This window comes from Ranitomeya variabilis, chromosome 1, assembly GCF_051348905.1.
Source record: "Ranitomeya variabilis isolate aRanVar5 chromosome 1, aRanVar5.hap1, whole genome shotgun sequence".
Lineage (NCBI taxonomy): Eukaryota > Metazoa > Chordata > Amphibia > Anura > Dendrobatidae > Ranitomeya > Ranitomeya variabilis.
The window spans coordinates 828,164,117-828,185,959 of NC_135232.1; the positions used below are offsets into that span (position 1 = coordinate 828,164,117).

At 45.1% G+C, this 21,843-nt stretch overlaps 1 protein-coding gene across 1 annotated transcript in view; it reads right to left on the reverse strand.

Annotated features, from left to right (window-relative positions):
- DNAH6 (dynein axonemal heavy chain 6) overlaps positions 1–21,843 on the reverse strand; it is a 717,942-nt gene that overhangs the window by 272,657 nt on the left and 423,442 nt on the right. The window contains exons 50-53 of the mRNA XM_077275462.1: positions 16,604–16,771; positions 3,871–4,106; positions 3,081–3,342; positions 2,261–2,384 (exon numbers count right to left, since the gene is read on the reverse strand). Of these exons, the coding sequence (XP_077131577.1) occupies positions 2,261–2,384; positions 3,081–3,342; positions 3,871–4,106; positions 16,604–16,771 (790 nt within the window). The remainder of the gene's footprint in view (positions 1–2,260; positions 2,385–3,080; positions 3,343–3,870; positions 4,107–16,603; positions 16,772–21,843) is intronic.

A 21,843-nucleotide genomic window follows, 5' to 3' on the forward strand; every position in this document is an offset into this window, starting at 1 on the left:
TGCGTTATACTCACCTGCTCCTGGCGCGGTCCCTGGTTCCCCGGCACTGGCAGCTTCTTCCTATATTGAGCGGTCACATGGTGCCGCTCATTACAGTAATGAATATGCAGCTTCACCCCTATGGGAGTGGAGTGGGGTCCATATTCATTACTGTAATGAGCGGTACCATGTGACCGCTCACTATAGGATGAAACTGCCGGCGTCGGGGAACCAGGGACTGTGCCAGAGCAGGTGAGTATGATTACACAGCTGCTGCTCCCCCTCCCTTGCCGACCCCTTGGTATGACTTGAGTATAAGTCAAGAGGGGCAATTTCAGCCTAAAAAAATGGGCTGAAATTCTCGGCTTATACTCGAGTATATACGGTAGTTATTTTTTTGTTTTCAACCATTCCTGTGTACTTTTGGATGTGTGCTTTGGGTCATTGTCTTGCCCATGATCTTTGACTCAAACCAAATTTTCTTACACTGGGTAGGTTATTTTTCGCCAAAACCTCTTGATAATTCTCTGATTTAATGATTCCTGTGATATGGTCAAGGACTCCAGTACCACACGCAGCAAAGCTACCTCACAGCATTATAATAATAATAATAATAATAATATGCTTTACATTGCCAAAAAGATGCATTTTTGTTTCATCTGTCAACATTTTCCCAGAAGTATTGTGGTTTGTCAAGGAAATTTTTCGCAAAGATTAGTCGTTCCTTTTTGTCTTTTCTTCAGCAATGGTTTCTTCTTTGGCCTTAGCCCATAAAGCTCTGCTTGGTTTAGTGTGCAGAATATGGTACTTGTTGAAACCATGACCCCAGACTGTTCCAGGTTGGCCTTCAGGTCTTTGGATGTTTGACATGGTGTTTTTTCCACCTTTCGCACCAACCTTCAAAGACATCTCTTGTCAATTTTCCCCTTTCCTCACGTCCAGGGAGGTTCTTGATGGTTACATTCTTGGCAAACTTCTTGATAACATTGTGCACCGTTTAAACTAGGATACCAAGGCCAAAAAATATTGCACGTCCCACTTTTCAGTTTTTTAATTTCCACAAAAATTTAAAATAATCAATACATTTCGTTCAACTTCACAATTGTGTTGCACTTGTTGTTGATTCTTCACCCAAAATTTACATTTGGTATCTTTATGTTTGAAGCATGGTATGTGGGAAAAGGTTGAAAAGTTCCAGGGAGCCAAATACTTTCGCAATGCACTGTAAGGGCTTGTTCACACTGTGCTTTTTTTGCTGCGGATTTTTCAGCTGCGGATTAGTAAAACCCGCAGTGCAAAATGGCGGTGGTTTTCCCTGCGGTTTTTTGTGCGGTTTCTACTGCGGATTCCACTGCGGGTTTCCAACTGCACTTTCCTATTGGTGCAGGTGGAAAATCGCTGCGGATTCCGCAGAAAGAATTGACATGCTACTTCTTTTTTTCCGCAGAAAATCAGCGCGGATTTTCAAGCGGAAAAACGCAAAGTGGGCACAGCGGTTTTTGTTTTCCATAGGGTAACATTGTACTGTACCCTGCATGGAAAACTGCTGCGGATCCGCAGCTGCAAATCCGCTGCGGATCCGCAGCAAAAACCGCAAAGTGTGAACATAGCCTAAGGCTATGTGCACACGGTGCGGATTTTCCTGCGGATCCGCAGCGGATTGGCCGCTGCGGATCCACAGCAGTTTTCCATCAGGCTTACTGTACCATGCAAACCTATGGAAAACAAAATCCGCTGTGCCCATGATGCGTTAAATACCGCACGGAAACGCTGCATTGTATTTTCCGCAGCATGTCAATTCTTTGTGCGGATTCCGCAGCGTTTTACACCTGCTCCTTAATTGGAATCCGCAGGTGTAAAACCGCAGGTGAATTCCACACAAAAACTGCAGGAAATCCACGGTAAATCCGCAAGTAAAACGCAGTGCGTTTTACCTGCTGATTTTTCAAAAATAGTGCAGAAAAATCCGCACGCAAATCCACAATGTGGGCACATAACCTAATAGTTGCAATTAGTTGTATATTGGGGCATTTTAATTTCTGGGACTATTCCATCTATTGAATGAAGATATCCAAGCACTTCCTACAGAAACAAAACAAATGGGCTATATGGATTGGATTTTGCAATGGTATGTGAACATGAAAGTGGTTCTTCAGAGTGTCTGGACATTGGCATTTTCAAGAAAAATGTAAATGTGCTATGTGTCAGTGTATTGTTGTTAATGGTGTTTCCTCAGTGGTGCAGTAATGCTCAAGAACAAAATGCAAATTTCATTGCTTACCAAGAGTTTCCTTTTCTCCAAGGCTTTTATCATATTGATCCTGCAGCTGCTTAATTTGCTCTTCTACGTCTTTCAATTTTCTCTGCTTTTCTCGAAGAGTGGCCATAGTAGCATCAAGCTCAGTCTAAAGAAATGGAAAAACCATCTTATAAGAAATGGGAACTCACAATGTTGTACAGATGTGACTTTTTTAACACAAAAGAAAGAAATCACGACACAGAAAGTTTATCATAAAATGCAAATTGGCATACATGTACGTCATTGCGCAGGCTGTGGAGGAGGCTCAGTAGCTGAGTTTTTTCCACACACGACAGGCACCAACTATAAGACCCCAATCACACATCGGTTTTGCAGTCCATTTTTTAAGGGCTGCAAATATGGACGTACACACACCCCTTGTATTCAATGGTGGTGCGCACATGTCAGGTTTTTTACATGAACCATGTGTCCGTGTGAAAAACCCGCAGACATGTCAGTTTATTAGTAGCAACACGAACAATGCATGCAGCACACGTGTACACTGATGACACATGGATGACATCTGTGTGTCATCAGTGTGATACATACCGGCGTCTGGAAAGAAGCGGTACAGTTTGCGCTGTCCCCAGGGGCCATCTTCTGAAGTCAGCTCTCATCATTGTCGCTTGGTCTTACTGAGATCAGCATGACTAGACGACAATCGCAATCTCTATGTGTTTAAATAGGTTTGGGCAGTGGCAGAAATCGTTATACAATATTTCAGGGAGTCCTAATATATTATATAAAGAAAATCACACATCAAATTTCCATAGTACTATAGACCACGTATGACCGATACTACCTGGGCAGCTGCCAGTTTCTGTTTCTTCGGTTCAACTTCTTTTAGTACTCTGGAATACAGATCCATGGCTCTAACCCACATACACATGGACCGACACGCTTTAGACACTTTTTCCACCTTCTCCGGTATAAAATTAGGATTAGAAATATATTTCTGCAGTTTCAACAAAATTTGAGGCTTTATGTTTTCCTTATCATACTCCATAAGTCTTCTTAAGAAATTGGAGTCTCCCAGCAGTTGTTTTGCAGTCATCCAATCTGGCCTAAATGACGAGACATATATTTTGAAAAACAACATTTGACATATGGCTATGGATTGATTAGGAAAAATACAATTGCTCAAGTTTTAAGTTGTGGTGAAATATTTGAAATTCATTAATTCTCAAGAACAGGATACCATGATATCCTGATGGGTCAGCCAATATCTGAAGGTCACTGACCATAATGACTATGTAGGTAATAATGGGATATATAACACTGCTATGTTATTCATACATTTAGTTATGGATCCCATGTTTTTTTAATTAAATACAAAATCTATTAAACGTAGAACTACTCAACTTTAGATTAAAAGGGGGATCCACTCTCAGTGACATAAATGGAGGGCTGTGTAATATAATGCACAGATATGCTAGATGCTCTTCTAATTGTTGGAGGAAACCTAATGTAATAACTTAAAAATTCCCTAAAAGTATATTTGAAAATTGTTTTTCTAATCATGTACAGCATTTTCGATACATTCTTGAGTCCTCTCACATACTATATCCAAGACAACATTACACAATACTTACTTTGAATTTAATAGAATACATATGGCTTCCATAACAGTCATGACCATATCTGGTGGGCTAGTGAATACTCTAATTTCAGATATGTCTGCTTTATCCAGGGAATCCAGTGCTTTATTCGCAGCTTCTAAAGCAGGCATTGCCTCGTCAAGATCCCTTTGGGCATCATCAGCGATTGCCTGAGTTTCCTCCGCTTTAACTTTTGCAATGGCTTCATCCTCTTTCACAATGCGCCGCACCTGCCACAAGAGACAGCATGGTTATTCTAGGTAAAATACTACAAAAATGTTATTATAACCAATGGATCTAAAATAATCCATCCAAAGAAATCCAGTTCAATGAAAAAAAAAAACATATTTACAGTTTTATTATTCTACCAGATCTCTACTCTCGGATGTTTGTGATGCCAATAAGATTTGCTGGTTTCTCACCTCTGATATAAAGACGATGCACAAAAAAATCTTTATTTTGTTGACAGAAGGAAAGGGGCACATGAAGGCTATATGTGACATACATGCAGAATGCAAAGGGAATGAGTCTACCAGAAAACCCATGAATTAATTTATTTAACAAAAGGCAGCAAGACTTATGTCCTGAAAACAATTTGCATTTTCTTTTTGAAGATAATAAAATGTGAAAGCTTCCAAAGCAAAGATGATATTATGCAAATACCAATCAATATTGAGTGAGGTGAATGTGCAGAGCATTTAATGGAAATTTAGACTTTACGTATGGTACTGACAGCCCCCATAACATGACTTGGGTGTCTAGTAATTAGGCAGCTGCACAAATGAAAGCAACTGTTTCATGATTGTGGAATAATAAGGGTGTATCTAGAGAGTGTGGCCATGTGCCATTAAAGAAAATCTATCAACAGGATTTCACACTCCAATCTATTTATATTTGTATGGAGCTCTTGCAAAAACAAGTCCAGCAATACCTTTACATGGCCAGTTCATTCCTCCATAACTGAGAAAAGGAGATTTTTGTGTACTCACAGTAAAATCTTTTTCTCCGAGCCAATCATTGCGGGACACAGGACCATGGGTGTTATGCTGTTGCCACTAGGAGGACACTAAGTAAACAGAAAGATTAACTCCTCCTCTGCAGTATACACCCCTTCACTGGCTACAATTCAACCAGTTCGGTAGTAAAGCAGTAGGAGCATGAACAAATGACAAACTATGTCAAAACCAAGGAAGTAACAACAAGCCAAACAGGCTAACAGTGTGGGTGCTGTGTCCCCCAATGATTGGCTCAGAGAAAAAGATTTTACGGTGAGTACACAAAAATCTGCTTTTCTCCTATGCCTCATTGGGGGACACAGGACCATGGGACGTCCCAACGCAGTCCCTGGGTGGGGAGCAACATATGCTAATACCCCATGTACCACTGGCTTACGGCTAAGGTACTGCCGATTGCAGAATGCGCCTGCCAAGGGTGGCGTCTGCAGAAGAGAGAGAATGAATGTGGTAATGTTTGGTAAAAGTGTGCAAACTGGACCATGTCGCAGCCTTGCAGACCTGCTGTGCTGATGCCTGGTGCTGAATGGCCCACGAGGTGCCCACCGACCGAGTAGAATGGGCCTTGATCCCTGCTGGGATAGGAACACCTTTGACACGATAGGATTCTTGAATAGCAGACCGAATCCATTTTGCTAGAGTAGCTTTGGAAGCGGGAGAACCCCTCCTTGGTCCCTCTGGAAGTACAAACAGGACATCCGACGTGCGGAAGGGAGCCGTCCGCGAGACGTACCGTCGAAGAGCCCTTACCACATCAAGAGTGTGCAGAGCCTTTTCAATGCGATGGACTGGTGCCGGACAGAACAAAGGCAGAACAATCAACTCGTTGAGGTGGAAAGAAGAAACGACCTTGGGCAGAAAAGCGGGAGAGGTCCTCAATACTGCCTTGTCCGGATGAAAAATTAGAAACGGAGGGCGGCAGGAGAGTGCAGCCAGCTCCAAAACCCGTCTGATGGACGTAATAGCCACTAGGAAAACTACCTTCCAGGAGAGGAAGGTCAGGGAAACGTCCTGTAGCGGTTCAAAGGGAGTCTCCTGAAGAGCTCCGAGGACTAAATTAAGATCCCACGGATCCAAAGGCATTTTGTAGGGAGGCGCCACACGGGAAACTCCCTGGAAAAAAGTCTTCACCGGCAATCTATTGGCAATCTTTCGTTGGAAAAGGACTGACAATGCCGAAACCTGACCCTTTAGAGAGCTAAGTGCAAGTCCCGACTCTAGTCCAGATTGGAGAAAATCCAATATGGCAGGGATAGAAAATAGCAGAGGAGATCGCCCTTGTGCGTCGCACCATGAGAAGAAAATTCGCCAGGTACGGTGGTAACTGCACATGGATACAGGTTTCCTAGCCCTGATCATGGTGGAAGACACCTTGGGAGTGAAACCCGCTTGGCCTAGAATCCAGGATTCAAGGCCAGGCTGTCAAAGACAGGGCCCCTGAGTTCTGGTGGTAAATCGGGCCCTGTGAGAGAAGATCCACGCGATCTGGAAGACGCCAGGGGATGTCGGCGACCAGCTGAACCAGTTCCGCGTACCATGCTCGGCGCGGCCAGTCCGGCGCGATGAGGATCACTGGTACCCCCTCTGCCCTGATCTTCTTGATGACCCTCGGTAGCAGGGGAAGAGGGGGAAAAATGTACGGGAGGCGGTATTGACGCCACGGCAGGACCAGGGCGTCTACTCCAATGGCCCGTGGATCGAGTGACCGTGCAAAGAACTGTGGAACCTTGTTGTTCAACCTGGATGCCATGAGATCCACATCTGGGGTCCCCCAGCGATGACAAATCTGCTGGGAAACCTCCGGGTGAAGGGACCACTCGCCCGAGGCGAGACCCTGGCGGCTGAGGAAGTCCGCCGCCCAATTCTCCACACCTGGTATGTGGATCGCCGAGATGGGCGAATGGTTGGATTCGGCCCAACACAGGATGTGGGACACCTCGAGCATAGCCGTCTTGCTGCGGGTTCCCCCTTGACGGTTGATGTATGCCACGGCCGTGGCATTGTCGGACTGGATTCTGACGGGGTGACCCGCCAGAAGATGGTGAAACTGGAACAACGCTAGCCTGATAGCTTGTATTTCCAGGAGATTGATGGACAGGCGAGACTCTCGAGTGGACCACCGCCCTTGTTCTGTGTGATGGTTGAAAACTGCCCCCCAGCCCATGAGGCTGCCATCGGTGGTCACCACCAGCCACCGCACTGGGAGAAAAGACCTTCCCTGGATTAGGGAGGACTTCAGCGTCCACCACCTGAGGGTCTTCCTGACCCGTGGGGACAGAGTGAAGCGGCGGTCGAGGGAGGACGGGTTGCCGTCCCACGCCGACAGTAGCGCATGCTGTAGAGGACGGAGGTGAAATTGTGCGAATGGAACCGCTTCCATGGCTGCTACCATCTGCCCGAGAATGTGCATGCTGAAACGGATGGAGTGAGAGACTGGACGGGAAAGACTCTGAGCTCCCTGCTGCAAGGCCAAGGCCTTGTCTTGAGGGAGAATGACTTGACCGCGAGAAGTGTCCAGTGTCATCCCAAGAAAGGAGATCCGTTGGGCCGGAATTGGAGAGGATTTTTAGAAGTTTATCTTCCAACCCAGGCGAGAAAGAGTATCCACCGTGAGAACGACGGACTCTTCGCAGGCTGGGTAAGATGGACCTTTTATCAGTAGGTCGTCCAGGTACGGAAGTACCACCACTCCCCTGGAATGAAGAATGGCCATGGCAGCCACCATGACCTTTGTAAAGACTCTGGGAGCGGTGGCGAGACCGAAAGGCAAGGCCACAAACTGGAAGTGTTCTCCGCGAAATGTAAAGCGGAGAAACTGCTGATTCGGAGGAAAGATTGGGATGTGGAGGTAAGCATCCTTGATGTCTATGGACGCCAGGAATTCTCCTTTTTCCATGGACGCGATCACAGAACAGAGGGATTCCATTCTGAAATGTCGAATTTTGACAAATTTGTTTAGAAGTTTCAGGTCCAGAATCGGACGCAGCGATCCGTCCTGCTTTGGGACCACGAATAGGTTCGAATAGAACCCTTTGAACCTTTGGTCTAGGTGAACCGGAATGATGACTCCGTCCCTTTGTAGTGCCCGTATGGCCTGGAGAAAGGCTGTTGTCTTTGATTTGGGAGGGCAAGACTGGAAGAAGCATGTGGGGGGGAGGAAAATTCTATTTTGTATCCGGTGGACACCAGTTCCCTGACCCACTCGTCGGAAACGACCGAGAGCCAGGCTTGATGGAACAAAAGTAGGCGCCCTCCTGCTTTGTTGGTGCCCCCCGGATGTTGCAAGGAGTCATTGAGTGGAGGATCTAAGGGATCTGGATCCCTTAGACTCGGGTGGTCTCGGTCTGGGTTTCCAGTTACAGTTAGGTCTGTAAGAGACCTCGGTCACCGGGCGAGCCTCGTCCTGATGCGGAGGCAGAGGATGTAGATGACCAGTTGGTATTGTTACAAAAGGGCCGAAATCGGGATTGTTGTTGATACCGAAACAGCCGGGTAGGCTTTTGTTGGGGGAGAAATTTACTTTTTCCCCCGGTGGCATCCGAGATTATTTGGTCTAATTTTTCTCCAAATAAACGACCAGCCTGGTAGGGCAGAGATGTCAAAGAGCGCTTGGAAGCCGAATCTGCTCACCAATCCCTGAGCCACAGGGCTCTTCTAATGGAGATTGCATTCGCGGCTGCCTGTGCAGCGCAATTGGCTGCGTCTATTGAGGCGTTGACTACGAAATCCCCAGCCTGGGCTATCTGGTTAGCCAGGTTGATCGCATCTGGAGGTAGGTCACTAACTGGGATGGTTGAGGAAAGCGTCTCGGCCCAAGCGACCATAGCCTTAGCCACCCAAAAGGCAGCGAAAGATGGGAAGAGAGAGGCTCCTGTGGCCTCGAAGACGGAGCGAGCCAGATAATCAATCTGACGGTCAGAGGGGTTCTTAACCGAGGAGCCGTCTGACAGGGACAGGATGGTTTTGGAAGTGAGATGTGACACAGCAGGGTCCACTGAGGCACTGAGGGGGACTGCAACCAGTCCTTGATTAGTTCCTGAGGAAAAGGATATTTGGCCTCGATGGGCTTTTGACCCATGAAGCATTTATCGGGATGGTCCCTGTGTTTTTGTACAATCTCCTTGAACTCAGGATGAGTGACAAAAACCTTTTGGACACGTTTAGTCTTTTTGAACGACACCACATGTTCAGGCGTAGATACGGATTCCTCGGCCACCTTCAGGGTCTGGTTGACTGCTTCGATGAGAGAATCGAGTGTCTCTTGGGAAGTGGAGGAATCCTGAACGTAGGAATCGTCGGACTCATATTCAGAGTCGTTTGGGTTGTCTGGAGAAGGGGACCGGGAACCGGAGCTCGCCGACGCTGAAAAACCAACTGGCCCGTGGTCAGGGGATGGAACATGGGTACGTTTTCTGGAACCCCGAGTAGAAAGTGACAGAGTACGCCCCCTGCTGGTGGACGGATCCGTACCGTCGCCCGAATGCTCCGCGGTCTGACTTGAAGGGGGGCCCGGAGGGAGTCAATTGCCCTGACTAGGGAAGCCATAGATCGTGACAGAGAAGCTGCCCACTCAGGGGGGCTAGGCTCTACAGGGTCGAAGGCGACGGCGTCGGCGGCAGCATCAGCAGCGGCGGGAGGCGGCTGCACAGAGGCCGGGACACAATCCGCACACAACGGGTTACTGTGAGCTCGGGGCAGGGCCGTATTGCAAGTGGCACATACAGTGAAAAATACTGTGTGCTTCTTGTTACCATTTTTAGTCTCCTTGGATTGAGACATAGTGTCTTTAGAGACAGAGCGAGGCAGTATATGCAGGGAAAGGGTTAAGCTTTCTTGAAGCAGCTTACCCACGGTCCTGTGCCTGTGGCAGCTGCAACGGAGAGTCGCTAACCACCGCAGACCCCCAACGGCCGGCGCCTCTCCCCAGGGACTCTGCCGCAAGTACGGCCGGCGCCTGTCTCCATAGAGCTTCCATCCTCTTCTGACATCCTTTTGTGCAACGCCATGCAGTGTGGGCCTTGTCTGTCGGGCCCCCGGAGAGGTACATTAGAGCAGGCTCTATGTACTCGCCGTCTTGCAGGGGGAAAGGGAGATCGGGACCAAAGATGGAAACCGTCGCCCCAGTAAAAATTGGCGTGCTCCAGCGTCGCAGGAGAGGGACAGGGAGGTATACTCGCCGTGCTCGCCTGTTGCTGGTTTGGGGGAGAGCGGGTCCTATAAAAGGGATCCGTCGCCCCCTTCACTCCGTTGAATAAAAAATAAAAATTTACAGAAAAATAAAAATTAAAATAAAATTAAAATAAGAAAGATGGGGTCTGAAAATAGACCCAAGTGCCTCCTACAGACACTAAGCAAGAACTGGTTGAATTGTAGCCAGTGAAGGGATGTATACTGCAGAGGAGGAGTTAATCTTTCTGTTTACTTAGTGTCCTCCTAGTGGCAGCAGCATAACACCCATGGTCCTGTGTCCCCCAATGAGGCGTAGGAGAAATAAGCATTTCAATCGATATGCAAATGAGAGTGAAGAGCTATTTAAAGATGTGGAGCCTCTGTCACTCCAGCTCTACTTCTTGTCCAGCGCTCCCTCTTCCTGCTTGACAGATGACTCATTTGCCTGAAGCTACACAGGATAGAAGATTTCAGTCAAGCAAGGAGGAGGTGGCCCTGGGTGGGGAATAGAGCTGAAGTGACAGGGGCATCAGATCTACAAATAGCTCTTCAGACCTACAGTACAGACCAAAAGTTGGGACACACCTCATTTAAAGATTTTTCTGTATTTTCATGACTATGAAAATTGTACATTCACACTGAAGGCATCAAAACTATGAATTAACACATATGGAATTATATGCTTAACAAAAAAGTATGAAACAACTGAAATTATGTCTTATATTCTAGGTTCTTCAAAGTAGCCACCTTTTGCTTTGATGACTGCTTTGCACATTCTTGGCATTCTCTTGATGAGCTTCAAGATGTAGTCATCGGGATTGGTTTTCACTTCACAGGTGTGCCCTGTCAGGTTTAATAAGTGGGATTTCTTGCCTTATAAATGGGGTTGGGACCATCAGTTGTGTTGTGCAGAAGTCTGGTGGATACACAGCTGATAGTCCTACTGAATAGACCGTTAGAATTTGTATTTTGGCAAGAAAAAAGGAGCTAAGTAAAGAAAAACGAGTGGCCGTCATTACTTTAAGAAATGAAGGTCAGTCAGTCCGAAAAATTGGGAAAACTTTGAAAGTGTCCCCAAGTGCACAGGCAAAAACCATCAGGCGCTACAAAGAAACTGGCTCACATGAGGACCACCCCAGGAAAGGAAGACCAAGGGTCACCTCGGCTTCTGAGGATAAGTTTATCCGAGTCACCAGCCACAGAAATCGCACGTTAACAACAGCTCAGATTAGAGACCAGGTCAATGCCACACAGAGTTCTAGCAGCAGACACATCTCTACAACAACTGTTAAGAGGAGACTTTGTTCAGCAGGCCTTCATGGTAAAATAGCTGCTAGGAAACCACTGATAAGGACAGGCAACAAGCAGAAGAGACTTGTTTGGGCTAAAGAACACAAGGAATGGACATTAGACCAGTGGAAATCTGTGCTTTGGTCTGATGAGTCCAAATTTGAGAGTATTATTATTATTATTATTACATTTATTCCATGGCGCTTTACATGTAAGGAGGGGTATACATAATAAAAACAAGTACAATAATCTTAAACAATACAAGTCATAACTGGTACAGGAGGAGAGAGGACCCTGCCCGCGAGGGCTCACAATCTACAAGGGATGCAGTAATGCAGGAATACAGTAGGTGAGGAAAGAGCTGGTCATGCAGCGGTTTGGTCGATCGGTGGTTACTGCAGGTTGTAGGCTTGTCGGAAGAGGTGGGTCTTCAGGCTCTTTTTGAAGGTTTCGATGGTAGGCGAGAGTCTGATGTGTTGTGGTAGAGGGTGCCAGAGTAGGGGTGATACGCGAGAGAAATCTTGTATACGATTGTGGGAAGAGGACATAAGAGGGGAGTAGAGAAGGAGATCTTGTGAGGATCGGAGGTTGCGTGTAGGTAAGTACCGGGAGACGAGGTCACAGATGTATGGAGGAGACAGGTTGTGGATGGCTTTGTACGTCATAGTTAGGGTTTTGTACTGGAGTCTCTGGGCAATGGGGAGCCAGTGAAGGGATTGACAGAGGGGAGAGGCCGGGGAATAGCGGGGGGACAGGTGGATTAGTCGGGCAGCAGAGTTTAGAATAGATTGGAGGGGTGCGAGAGTGTTAGAGGGGAGGCCACAGAGCAGGAGGTTGCAGTAGTCAAGGCGAGAGATGATGAAGGCATGGACTAGGGTTTTTGCAGATTCTTGGTTGAGGAATGTACAGATTCGTGAAATATTTTTGAGTTGAAGTCGGCAGGAAGTGGAAAGGGCTTGGATATGTGGTTTGAAGGAAAGATCAGCGTCAAGGATTACCCCGAGGCAGCGAGCTTGTGGGACTGGGGAGAGTGGGCAGCCATTTACTGTAATGGATTGGTTCGTTTGGGGGGTCACGTGAGATGGGGGAAAGATGATGAATTCTGTTTTGTCCATGTTAAGTTTCAGAAATCTAGCAGAGAAGAAGGATGAAATAGCAGTTAGAAATTGAGGGACTCTGGTTAGTAGGGAGGTGATATCTGGTCCAGAGATGTAGATCTGTGTGTCATCAGCATAGAGGTGATACTGAAAGCCATGAGATTCTATGAGCTGCCCCAGGCCAAAGGTGTAAATGGAGAAGAGCAGGAGCCCTAGGACTGAACCTTGTGGGACTCCGACAGATAGGGGGCGAGGTGAGGAGGTGGTGTGTGAGTGGGAGACGCTGAATGTCCGGTCTGTTAGGTATGATAAGATCCAGGATAGGGTCAAGTCTGTGATGCCAAGGGATGAGAGGGTCTGTAATAATAGGGAATGGTCCACTGTGTCAAAGGCAGCCGACAGATCGAGGAGGAGGAGAACAGAGTAGTGTCGCTTGCTCTTGGTGGTTAAGAGGTCATTGGTGACCTTAGTTAGGGCAGTTTCAGTGGAATGGTGTGACCGGAAGCCAGATTGTAAGCGGTCAAAGAGGGAGCAAGAAGAGGGAGGACAGTTCAAGGTAGACGTGTTGTTCCAGTAGTTTGGAGGCATAGGGGAGAAGTAATAATATAATAATAATAATAATTTTATTTATATAGCGCCAACATATTCCGCAGCGCTTTACAACTTATAGAGGGGACTTATACAGACAACAGACATTACAGCATAACAGAAATCACAGTTCAAAACAGATACCAGGAGGAATGAGGGCCCTGCTGCTCGCAAGCTTACAATCTATGTGGAAAAGGGGAGACACAAGAGGTGGATGGTAACAATTGCTTTAGTTATTTGGACCAGCCATAGTGTAAGGCTCGGGTGTTCATGTAAAGCTGCATGAACCAGTTAACTGCCTAAGTATGAAGTGATACAGGGCGATAGCTAGATACAGAGGATGGGTCAAGAGAAGGCTTTTTGAGGATAGGTGTGATGGAGGCATGTTTAAAGCTTGAGGGGAAAACACCAGTTGTTAGTGATAGGTTGAAGAGATGGGTTAGGGTTGGGATGAAGACTGTGGTGAGGTTTATGATGAAGTGGGATGGGAGCGGGTCAATTGCACAGGTGGTGAGATGTGATCTTGAGAGTAGATCTTCTGTAATGGTGGAGAAGTTGGTTTTGGAGGTGGAGGGCTGGGAAGTCGGGAGGAAGGGCTCTGGGGGTTGTTGACCAAAACTGTCTCTGATGTTATCAATCTTCTGCTTGAAAAATGAGGCAAAGTCTTCAGCTGAGATAAGTGGGGAAGGAGGAGGTGCTGGGGGATGGAGGAGAGAATTGAAGGTGTTGATCTTTGGTTCCAACCACCGTGTCTTTGTGCGATGCAGAAAAGGTGAACGGATGGACTCTACATGCCTGGTTCCCACCGTGAAGCATGGAGGAGGAGTTGTGATGGTGTGGGGATGCTTTGCTGGTGACACTGTTGGGGATTTATTAAAAATTGAAGGCATACTGAAACAGCATGGCTACCACAGCATCTTCCAGCGGCATGCTATTCATCCAGTTTGCATTTCAGTTGTTTAACACTTTTTTGTTAAGTATATAATTCCACATGTGTTAATTCATAGTTTTGATGCCTTCAGTGTGAATGTACAATTTTCATAGTCATGAAAATACAGAAAAATCTTTATATAAGAAGGTGTGTCCAAACTTTTGGTCTGTACTGTATTTGCTTATTAATAGAAATGGGCGAATCCGAACAATAAAGTTTGGGGTCCATATCGAACACCTAGTGTCTATGCATGGGCCCCGAACACTGAGTTCTTCATGAAGTCCGTGTTACTGTTTGGATTCGGCAGTCTGGACAAAGCTTGTTGAAAGGCTGCAGGCAGTCAACAAGCTTTCATGTGTGGGCACATCCGGCTCAATCACAGCCGTGTCAAGATTTAACATGGCTGTGATTGGCCGGCACACACTTTGTAAAAAAAGAAAAAAAAAAAAGGCATGCGGTGAACTTTATCTTGGCTGGCTATCAAAAATGGAGTGGTCCCTAAGCCCTTCTTTTTTGATAACCAGCCAAGCTAAAGCGGACATCTGGGGGCTGGTATTCTCAGTCTGGGAAGGTTCCATTTATACTGGTCCTCCCCAGCCTAAAAATAGCAGCCCGCAACCGCCCCAGAAAAGGCAAATCTGTTACTAATGGAGAGGCGTCTATCAGACGCACCAACTACTAACCCTACAGTCAAAAGTAATAAAGACACAGACACAGGAAAAAGTCATTTAATTAAAATAAACACACAGACTCCAATATTTGAAATAAAAAATCCCCAACCCTCTTTTACCCTTTTATTTACCAAAAATAAAAATAAAAAAGCAAAGTTATACTCACCTTTCTGTGGATAATCCATTAATGGCCATGTCCCACGACGATCAGTGATGTGACTGCTCTCCACACTAGCACTGAGCAGAGCGTGAGAAGCGATTCCTGTGACTGTCAGTAACTTTAATGATGTCACCGTTACTATGGGGTTAGTAATGGGGGCGTCTGATAGACGCCTCTCCATTACTAGAAACAACAACTCAGGTCCAGAAACCATAATCACAAATTGGTCCTGCCAGCATTACCCAGAACCAATTGGGATAGTACCCTGAGATACTTCCTATTCACTATAACAACCTCAAAATGAAGTATAATAACTCACAAGCTCATAAAAATGAAATAATTTATTAAACACTTAAACATACAAAACAAAATCCATATACGAATAATATTATTAAACTGCAGAGTTCTTTAAATATTGGGTAAAGGTGCACCAAAGAAACACACTAAATGTCACATAATGAAGAAGTAGGAGGGCATAGTCACATACAAACTGAATCCCAGTAGTCACTAATTTTAGCTCATCTGACTACCCATATCGTTGCAGGGATCCACTACTGCACTATACTACCAAACAGACAATTCAACGGTCCAGTGACCCAAAGTTTCGCACGTGCAGTAAGGACTATTGGTCCCATGGTAAAATTTTACCCTTCTCCTTCTCCATAGTGCCAACACACGCCCCTACGCGCGTTTCGCCCACTGCTTCGTCTGGGGGCCCGCATGGTTATGTTCATTTTTATGAGCTTGTGAGTTATTATACTTCATTTTGAGGTTGTTATAGCCTCTCCATTACTAACCTGTGGGCTTGATGTCAGCAGCCATAAAACAGCTGATATCAACCCCACAACTATTACACCACTTACCACTGAACCAGGGCAAGTGGGAAGAGCTGGGCAAAGCGCCATAATTGGCACAACAAAAAGATGCGTTTTTTCTGGGGCGGCTCCTGGCTGCTAGTTGCTGAGAGTAGTACTCTCATCAGCCGACTACTGTGACCAGTGATAACCTTTTTAGAGCCGGTCACATCTGTTGGCTCACATGCTGTAATCTGCTTGATAGAGTGGAAACCGCAGCGCTCTGACCAACGGTAATGAACTTACCGCCGATCAGAGTCTCTGTTTCTCGCGCTGTCATACAGATGACAGTGTGTGAAACGCCGAAGGTTCGGGCCCTTCGTTCATTTGAATGGGGACCGGGTTGAACTTTTTTTTAAATGTTTGGCTGAACCCGAAGGACCTGAACACCCACGGGTCACCCCATTACTACTTACAAATTCAAACACTAATTTCTCAGTAATGGAGGAACAGACTGGCCATATAAAGGTATTGCTGGACTTTTTGAAAGAGCTATACACGCATAGAATTAGTTTGAGGGATGAAATCCTGCTGACAGATTCCCTTCAAAGTTACCTCAGCACCACATCAGAAAAGCTGCATGTGTTTTTGCTGTGATTCCTGATTTTATGTACACAAGTCCTGAAATACTTTCACATTCCTCCATTCCTGGAAAATCAGTAATAAAATTGATATGTAAATGGCTATGATAGACCTGAATAATTAGCATATTTCCAATGTAGTTCTAAAATTGTTTTTTGGCACATGCAGTAATAAATAAGATAATAAAATGAACTTATTTATCTGGTTTTAGGGAGAAAAACATTTCACAGGTTACCTTTAAATGACACGAAAAGCTAGAATAAAACAGTACAGTATGTTCAAATACTAGGACATTAGTCCATATTTTCAGAACTTTCACTTGGAAATATGACATGGGAACCTTGTGCTACCATGTTATCAAGAATCACTTACCTGATCTGCATTTTCCTGATCGACTGACAATTTCTCCATTAAGGCATCTACATCAATAGACTTCTGTTTCAGCACTGGCTCTAATGCAGATAGTTCAATCTTCATTTTATCAACCAGCTGGTTAGTCTCCAATAGTTTGCTTAGTCCATTCTTTACACGGTCTCGAGCCTAACATGCAGCAAAAAAAGTACTAAGTAACATACCGTAACACATAAGCCATAGAATAAGATATCGGGTTGCAAAACATAGTAGTAAATAACTGAAGCAAAATAAATATGTATTGCCATAAGTGTGTAAAAGATATGGAGGGGAAGAGTGAGGAGCATTTGGCATGGTATGAGACCAGGCAGTCACATGCAGACTGAGCTGCAACTTTCAGCAAAGTTATTTCGCTTCAGTGCAGGATTCACAGCCACAAAGCTCAGTACTGCTGGACAATGGCTTCACTGCTGCACTTTATGATTGTGTGTTACATAAGGAAAGAAGAACATGAATAAATCTTTGTGCATGAGAAACATCATAGCTGCTTGTTTCCACCCACTAGCTCAGAGATAACTGTAAATTAGATGCAAAGTCAGCAGAGGGATGAACTGGTGAAAATTGCAGGATACAAATCATATAATGTCTAGAAATAGTTTTATTTCTTGCATGTATAGTATGATTATAGACTTTTTTTAGCTGTCATACTGAAAGTTCTATACTAAAAGGCTACTGTATGTATCACATAATTAAAAAAATTACATATGATAGTGGTATTTTGAGTTAAAAATAAAAAGTTGCACTAAGTAGGTTTGCAATATGCTCCAGGCTTCATGCTGGATGTAATTCCTGTGAACAATACTGCAGACACTAATGCGGCCTCTGAGGGACCACATCTTCCCTCTAGAGGCACAGATACTGCTAATATGTTTGATCCCCCATCATGTTTTCTGCCCGCTTCTCTTTAGCACGGTAGACTGCTTTCTGTGGGATTTTTTTTACACTTTTCTTGTACATTTCCTGGGCACAATCCTATATTTTTACAGGCGTCCTGTTCCTCTCTGCCGTCTCTCAGCATATGAGAGTTTCTCCTGTGCACCCACAGCAATGCCTATTAAGGTAGTAACATGCACTAAAAGTGAACGATTTTCTGTATATATCCTCACTGGATTGTATTTTTTGCACTATATTAGATAAAAATATTTCTATTTGAAAAATAAACTTGCTATGAGTTTCAATTTATACGATTTTAGAAAGTACGAGACCTCTCTCACACACCGAATTGGACATGCTGAGCTGGTTGCTGATTTTTTTTTTTGTAAATAGATAGTCCTATACTACCCTTTACTCTCCCCTGCTCTCCCATCCCTGCTCCTATCTCCCGGAGACCCTGATCACACTTTCGGGATTTTATAAAGATTAGGTTGCTGATTCTGTACCACATTTTATCAACATTCCGCATCCAATGTAGTCAGCCTGCTGGTATTCTCTTTCATACCATTTATTTAACTGTATAGGAAAGTACAGGAGGCTGCACTTTTCTATATAGAGGACAAATGCAAACAAACATTTCCCATGCAATATACATTTCCTTACAATGGGTCCCTATGGTGGGAGGCATCAAACGTGACCCCCACCTGACGGGCGCCTACCTCCTGTGTGTATGCGCCTGACCGTAGCCATAATTGCAGTGTGGACCGAGCCTCAATTGGGCAGTCTCAAATCTTTTCCTATACCTCACAAAAAAGCTATGAGCTGATTCTATTAAATGACAGTAGAGTTGATCCTCGGGGGAAGGATCTGCTGGAACATTTACATGAGAAATCTGATCAGATTTGCCATAGGAACATTACCAACGTGGGAACATACCAAAAGAAAAGGGGGATAGAGAGAGACAAACTACCAAGTAGAAAGAGTAGGCTCTTAATAAAGTGGTACAAAGGCATCCATAGCATTTGAAGGATACTCCCATCTTAGCCTTGTATGACACGGATATAAGTGTTCAGGTGGCGCCTACAAGATGTGGTGTTATAAAAACAGCCAAGTTCAGTTCCGACATGCTGTTTCTATAACTCCCATTCATTTCTATGAGAGTTACAAAAATTGCAGACTCAACTAAGTAATCACAATAAGAGCTCATTTATTGTTATGCAGTCTCAGGACTTTTTTTTTACAGACAGTGCACTGGCATATTAATTTCAATTGGTATATTCACATGCCCTTTTTTTGCAGAACACAAACAAACAAAAAAACATTCCAGTCATATCCTATTTTCATTCAATTTTCAGATCAAAGTGGCTCATTCAAGTGAATGAGTCCATTAGAAAAAATGGATAGCACTCAATTGCTATAATGCCGTCCACTCTTTAGTCACTTTGCTCAGACTTCACATGTCTCTGTGACTGACCTAAAGGCAGATTTTCAGTCCACTGTAATACCATTAACTTGGTCAAAATCAGGGGTCAGCAACTTTCAGCTGCTATGAAACTACAATTCCCAGCATTACTAGGCAGTCATGCAGCTGTCAAGACATACAGCTGGGGAAATAAGTATTTGATCCCTTGCTGATTTGATAAGTTTGCCAACTGACAGACACGAACAGTCTATAATTTTAAGGGTAGGTTAATTTTAACGTTGAGAGATAGAATATCTAAAATAAATTACAGAAAATCACAATGTATAAATTATATAAATTTATTTGCATTTTGCATTGAGAAATAAGTATTTGATCCCCTACCAGCCATTAAGAGTTCTGGCTCCCACAGACCAGTTAGACCAGTGTTCCCAAAGTTCGGTCCTCAAGCGCCACCAACGGGTCATGTTTTCAGGATTTCCTTAGTACTGCCCAGGTGAGAATTCCATCATCTAGACAGGCAACAATTCCATCACCTGGGCGATACTAAGGAAATCCTGAAAACATGACCTGTTGGTGGCTCTTGAGGACTGGAGTTGGGGAACACTGAGTTAGACACTCCTAACCAACTCGTTACCTGCACTAGAGACAGCTGTCTTACATAGTCACCTTTATAAAAGATTCCTGTCCACAGACTCAATCAGTCAGATTCTAACCTCTACAACATGGGCAAGACCAAAGAGCTTTCTAATGATGTCAGGGACAAGATCATAGACCTGTACAAAGTCTGGAATGGGCTACAAAATCGTAAGTAAGACGCTGGGTGAGAAGGAAACAACTGTTGGTGCAATAGTAAAAAATGGAAGAAATACAAAATGACTGTCGATCGACATAGATCTGGGGCACCATGTAAAATCTCCCCTCATGAGATATACTTGATCATGAGGAAGGTGAGAGATCAGCCTAAAACTACAGGGGGGAACTTGTTAGTGATCTCAAGGCAGCAGGGACCACAGTCACCAAGAAAACCATTGGTAACACATTACGCCGTGAAGGTGTAAAATCCTGCAGTGCCCGCAAGGTCCCCTGCTCAAGAAGGTACATGTGCAGGCCCGTCTGAAATTTGCCAATGAACACCTGGATGATTCTGAGAGTGATTGGGTGAAGGTGCTGTGGTCAGATGAGAAAAAAATTGAGGTCTTGGCATTTACTAAATTCGCCGTGTTTGGAGGAAGAGAAATTCTGCCTATGACCCAAAGAACAGCGTCCCCACTGTCAAGCATGGAGGTACAAAGTGAAACATTATGTTTTGGGGGTGTTTCTCTGCTGAGGTCACAGGACTACTTCACCACATCAATGGAAGAATGGATGGAGCCATTTACTGTAAAATCCTGAGTGACAACCTTCTTCTCTCGGTCAGGACATAAATAATGGGTCATGGCTGGGTCTTCCAGCAACAAAATGACCCAAAACATACAGCCAAGTTAACAAAGGAGTGGCTCCAAAAGAAGCACAATAAGGTCATGGAGTGGCCTAGCCAGTTTCAGACCTTAATCCCATACAAAACTTATGGAGGGAGTTGAAGCTCCGAGTTGCCAAGCGACAGCCTAAAAATCAAAATTCCTCCTGACATGTGCGCAAACCTCATCAACTACAAAAAACGTTTGACTGCTGTGCTTGCCAACAAGGGTTTTGCCACCAAGTATTAAGTCTTGTTTGCCAGAAGGATTAAATACTTTTTTCTCACTGCAAAATGCAAATAAATTTATACAATTTATACAATGTGATTTTCTGGATTTTATTTTTGATATTCTATCTCTCAATGTTAAAATTAACCTACCCTTAAAATTATAGACTGTTCATGTCTTTGTCAGTGGGCAAACTTACAAAATCAGCAAGGGATCAAATACTTATTTCCCCCACTGTATTTGGAGCTGTAGCTTCACATTGCCTGTAGAGCCATAAACTGCAAATCCTTTGGCTAAGTGCAGATGCAGCGCCCCAGAGTCCTGGTCGTTGCAGTACTGTGGCTCCGCCACTAAGGGGAGCTATGGTACGTCTGATTGCACTAAAGGAGTTTCTCTGACCAGGTAACACTCACACTACACTTCACACTCCGGCCACCAGGGGGGGGGGGTTCTATCTAGTAGGCCACTCCTCACACTCTGGTAAAACTGGGGGTTGGACAGGAAGACAGGGTGAGAAGTAACTGGGAAGAGCTAGTGAGAGGATCTGTCAGGGATGGGATCCTGGCAGACTCCTAAGAGCAGAACTAACCAGTGAACAACGGGAATACAGTAAAGAGGAATTAGGACCAGAAGGAGTCGTGCTGTTAGACCAAGGCAACATCCTTCTGAGGCGCAAACAGTCGGTGGCCGGAACGCCGAGCAAGTAAGAGACTCTAAGTACTATTGCAAACCACGGCAGGGCAGCCAATTATAGGTTGGCTGTCTCACACAAAATCACCTAAGCAGACAACGGAGGCAGCTGTGGCAGAGGGGCGACTCTAGGGTCCCGGAAGAACTCCAGGCCTACCCCGTCATACGGGTGCGTCCTACCATATCACCTGGGGGATGGAGAGAACGAACATCAGAGACAGGCAGAATCAGTTGTGAGGACTATCCCGGGAGCTCAGCAGGGAAGGACTACAACACACAGCGCTAGGAGGTAGACACTGATTCCCACCTGCAAAGGGAACTCCTGATGTGCCTTTGGACCGGCCGGTCTCTGACAGCCCTGTTGACAGCACTCTGGACTGAGGACTCTAAAACCTTCAGTAAAGAGGTAAAGAGACTGCAACCTGGCGTCCTCGTTATTTACTACGACCTACACTGCACCGCAACATTACCATCGCATCTATCATTGTGCGCCCCTCAGCAGGGTCACGGACCGGGTCTAGCCACCGTGA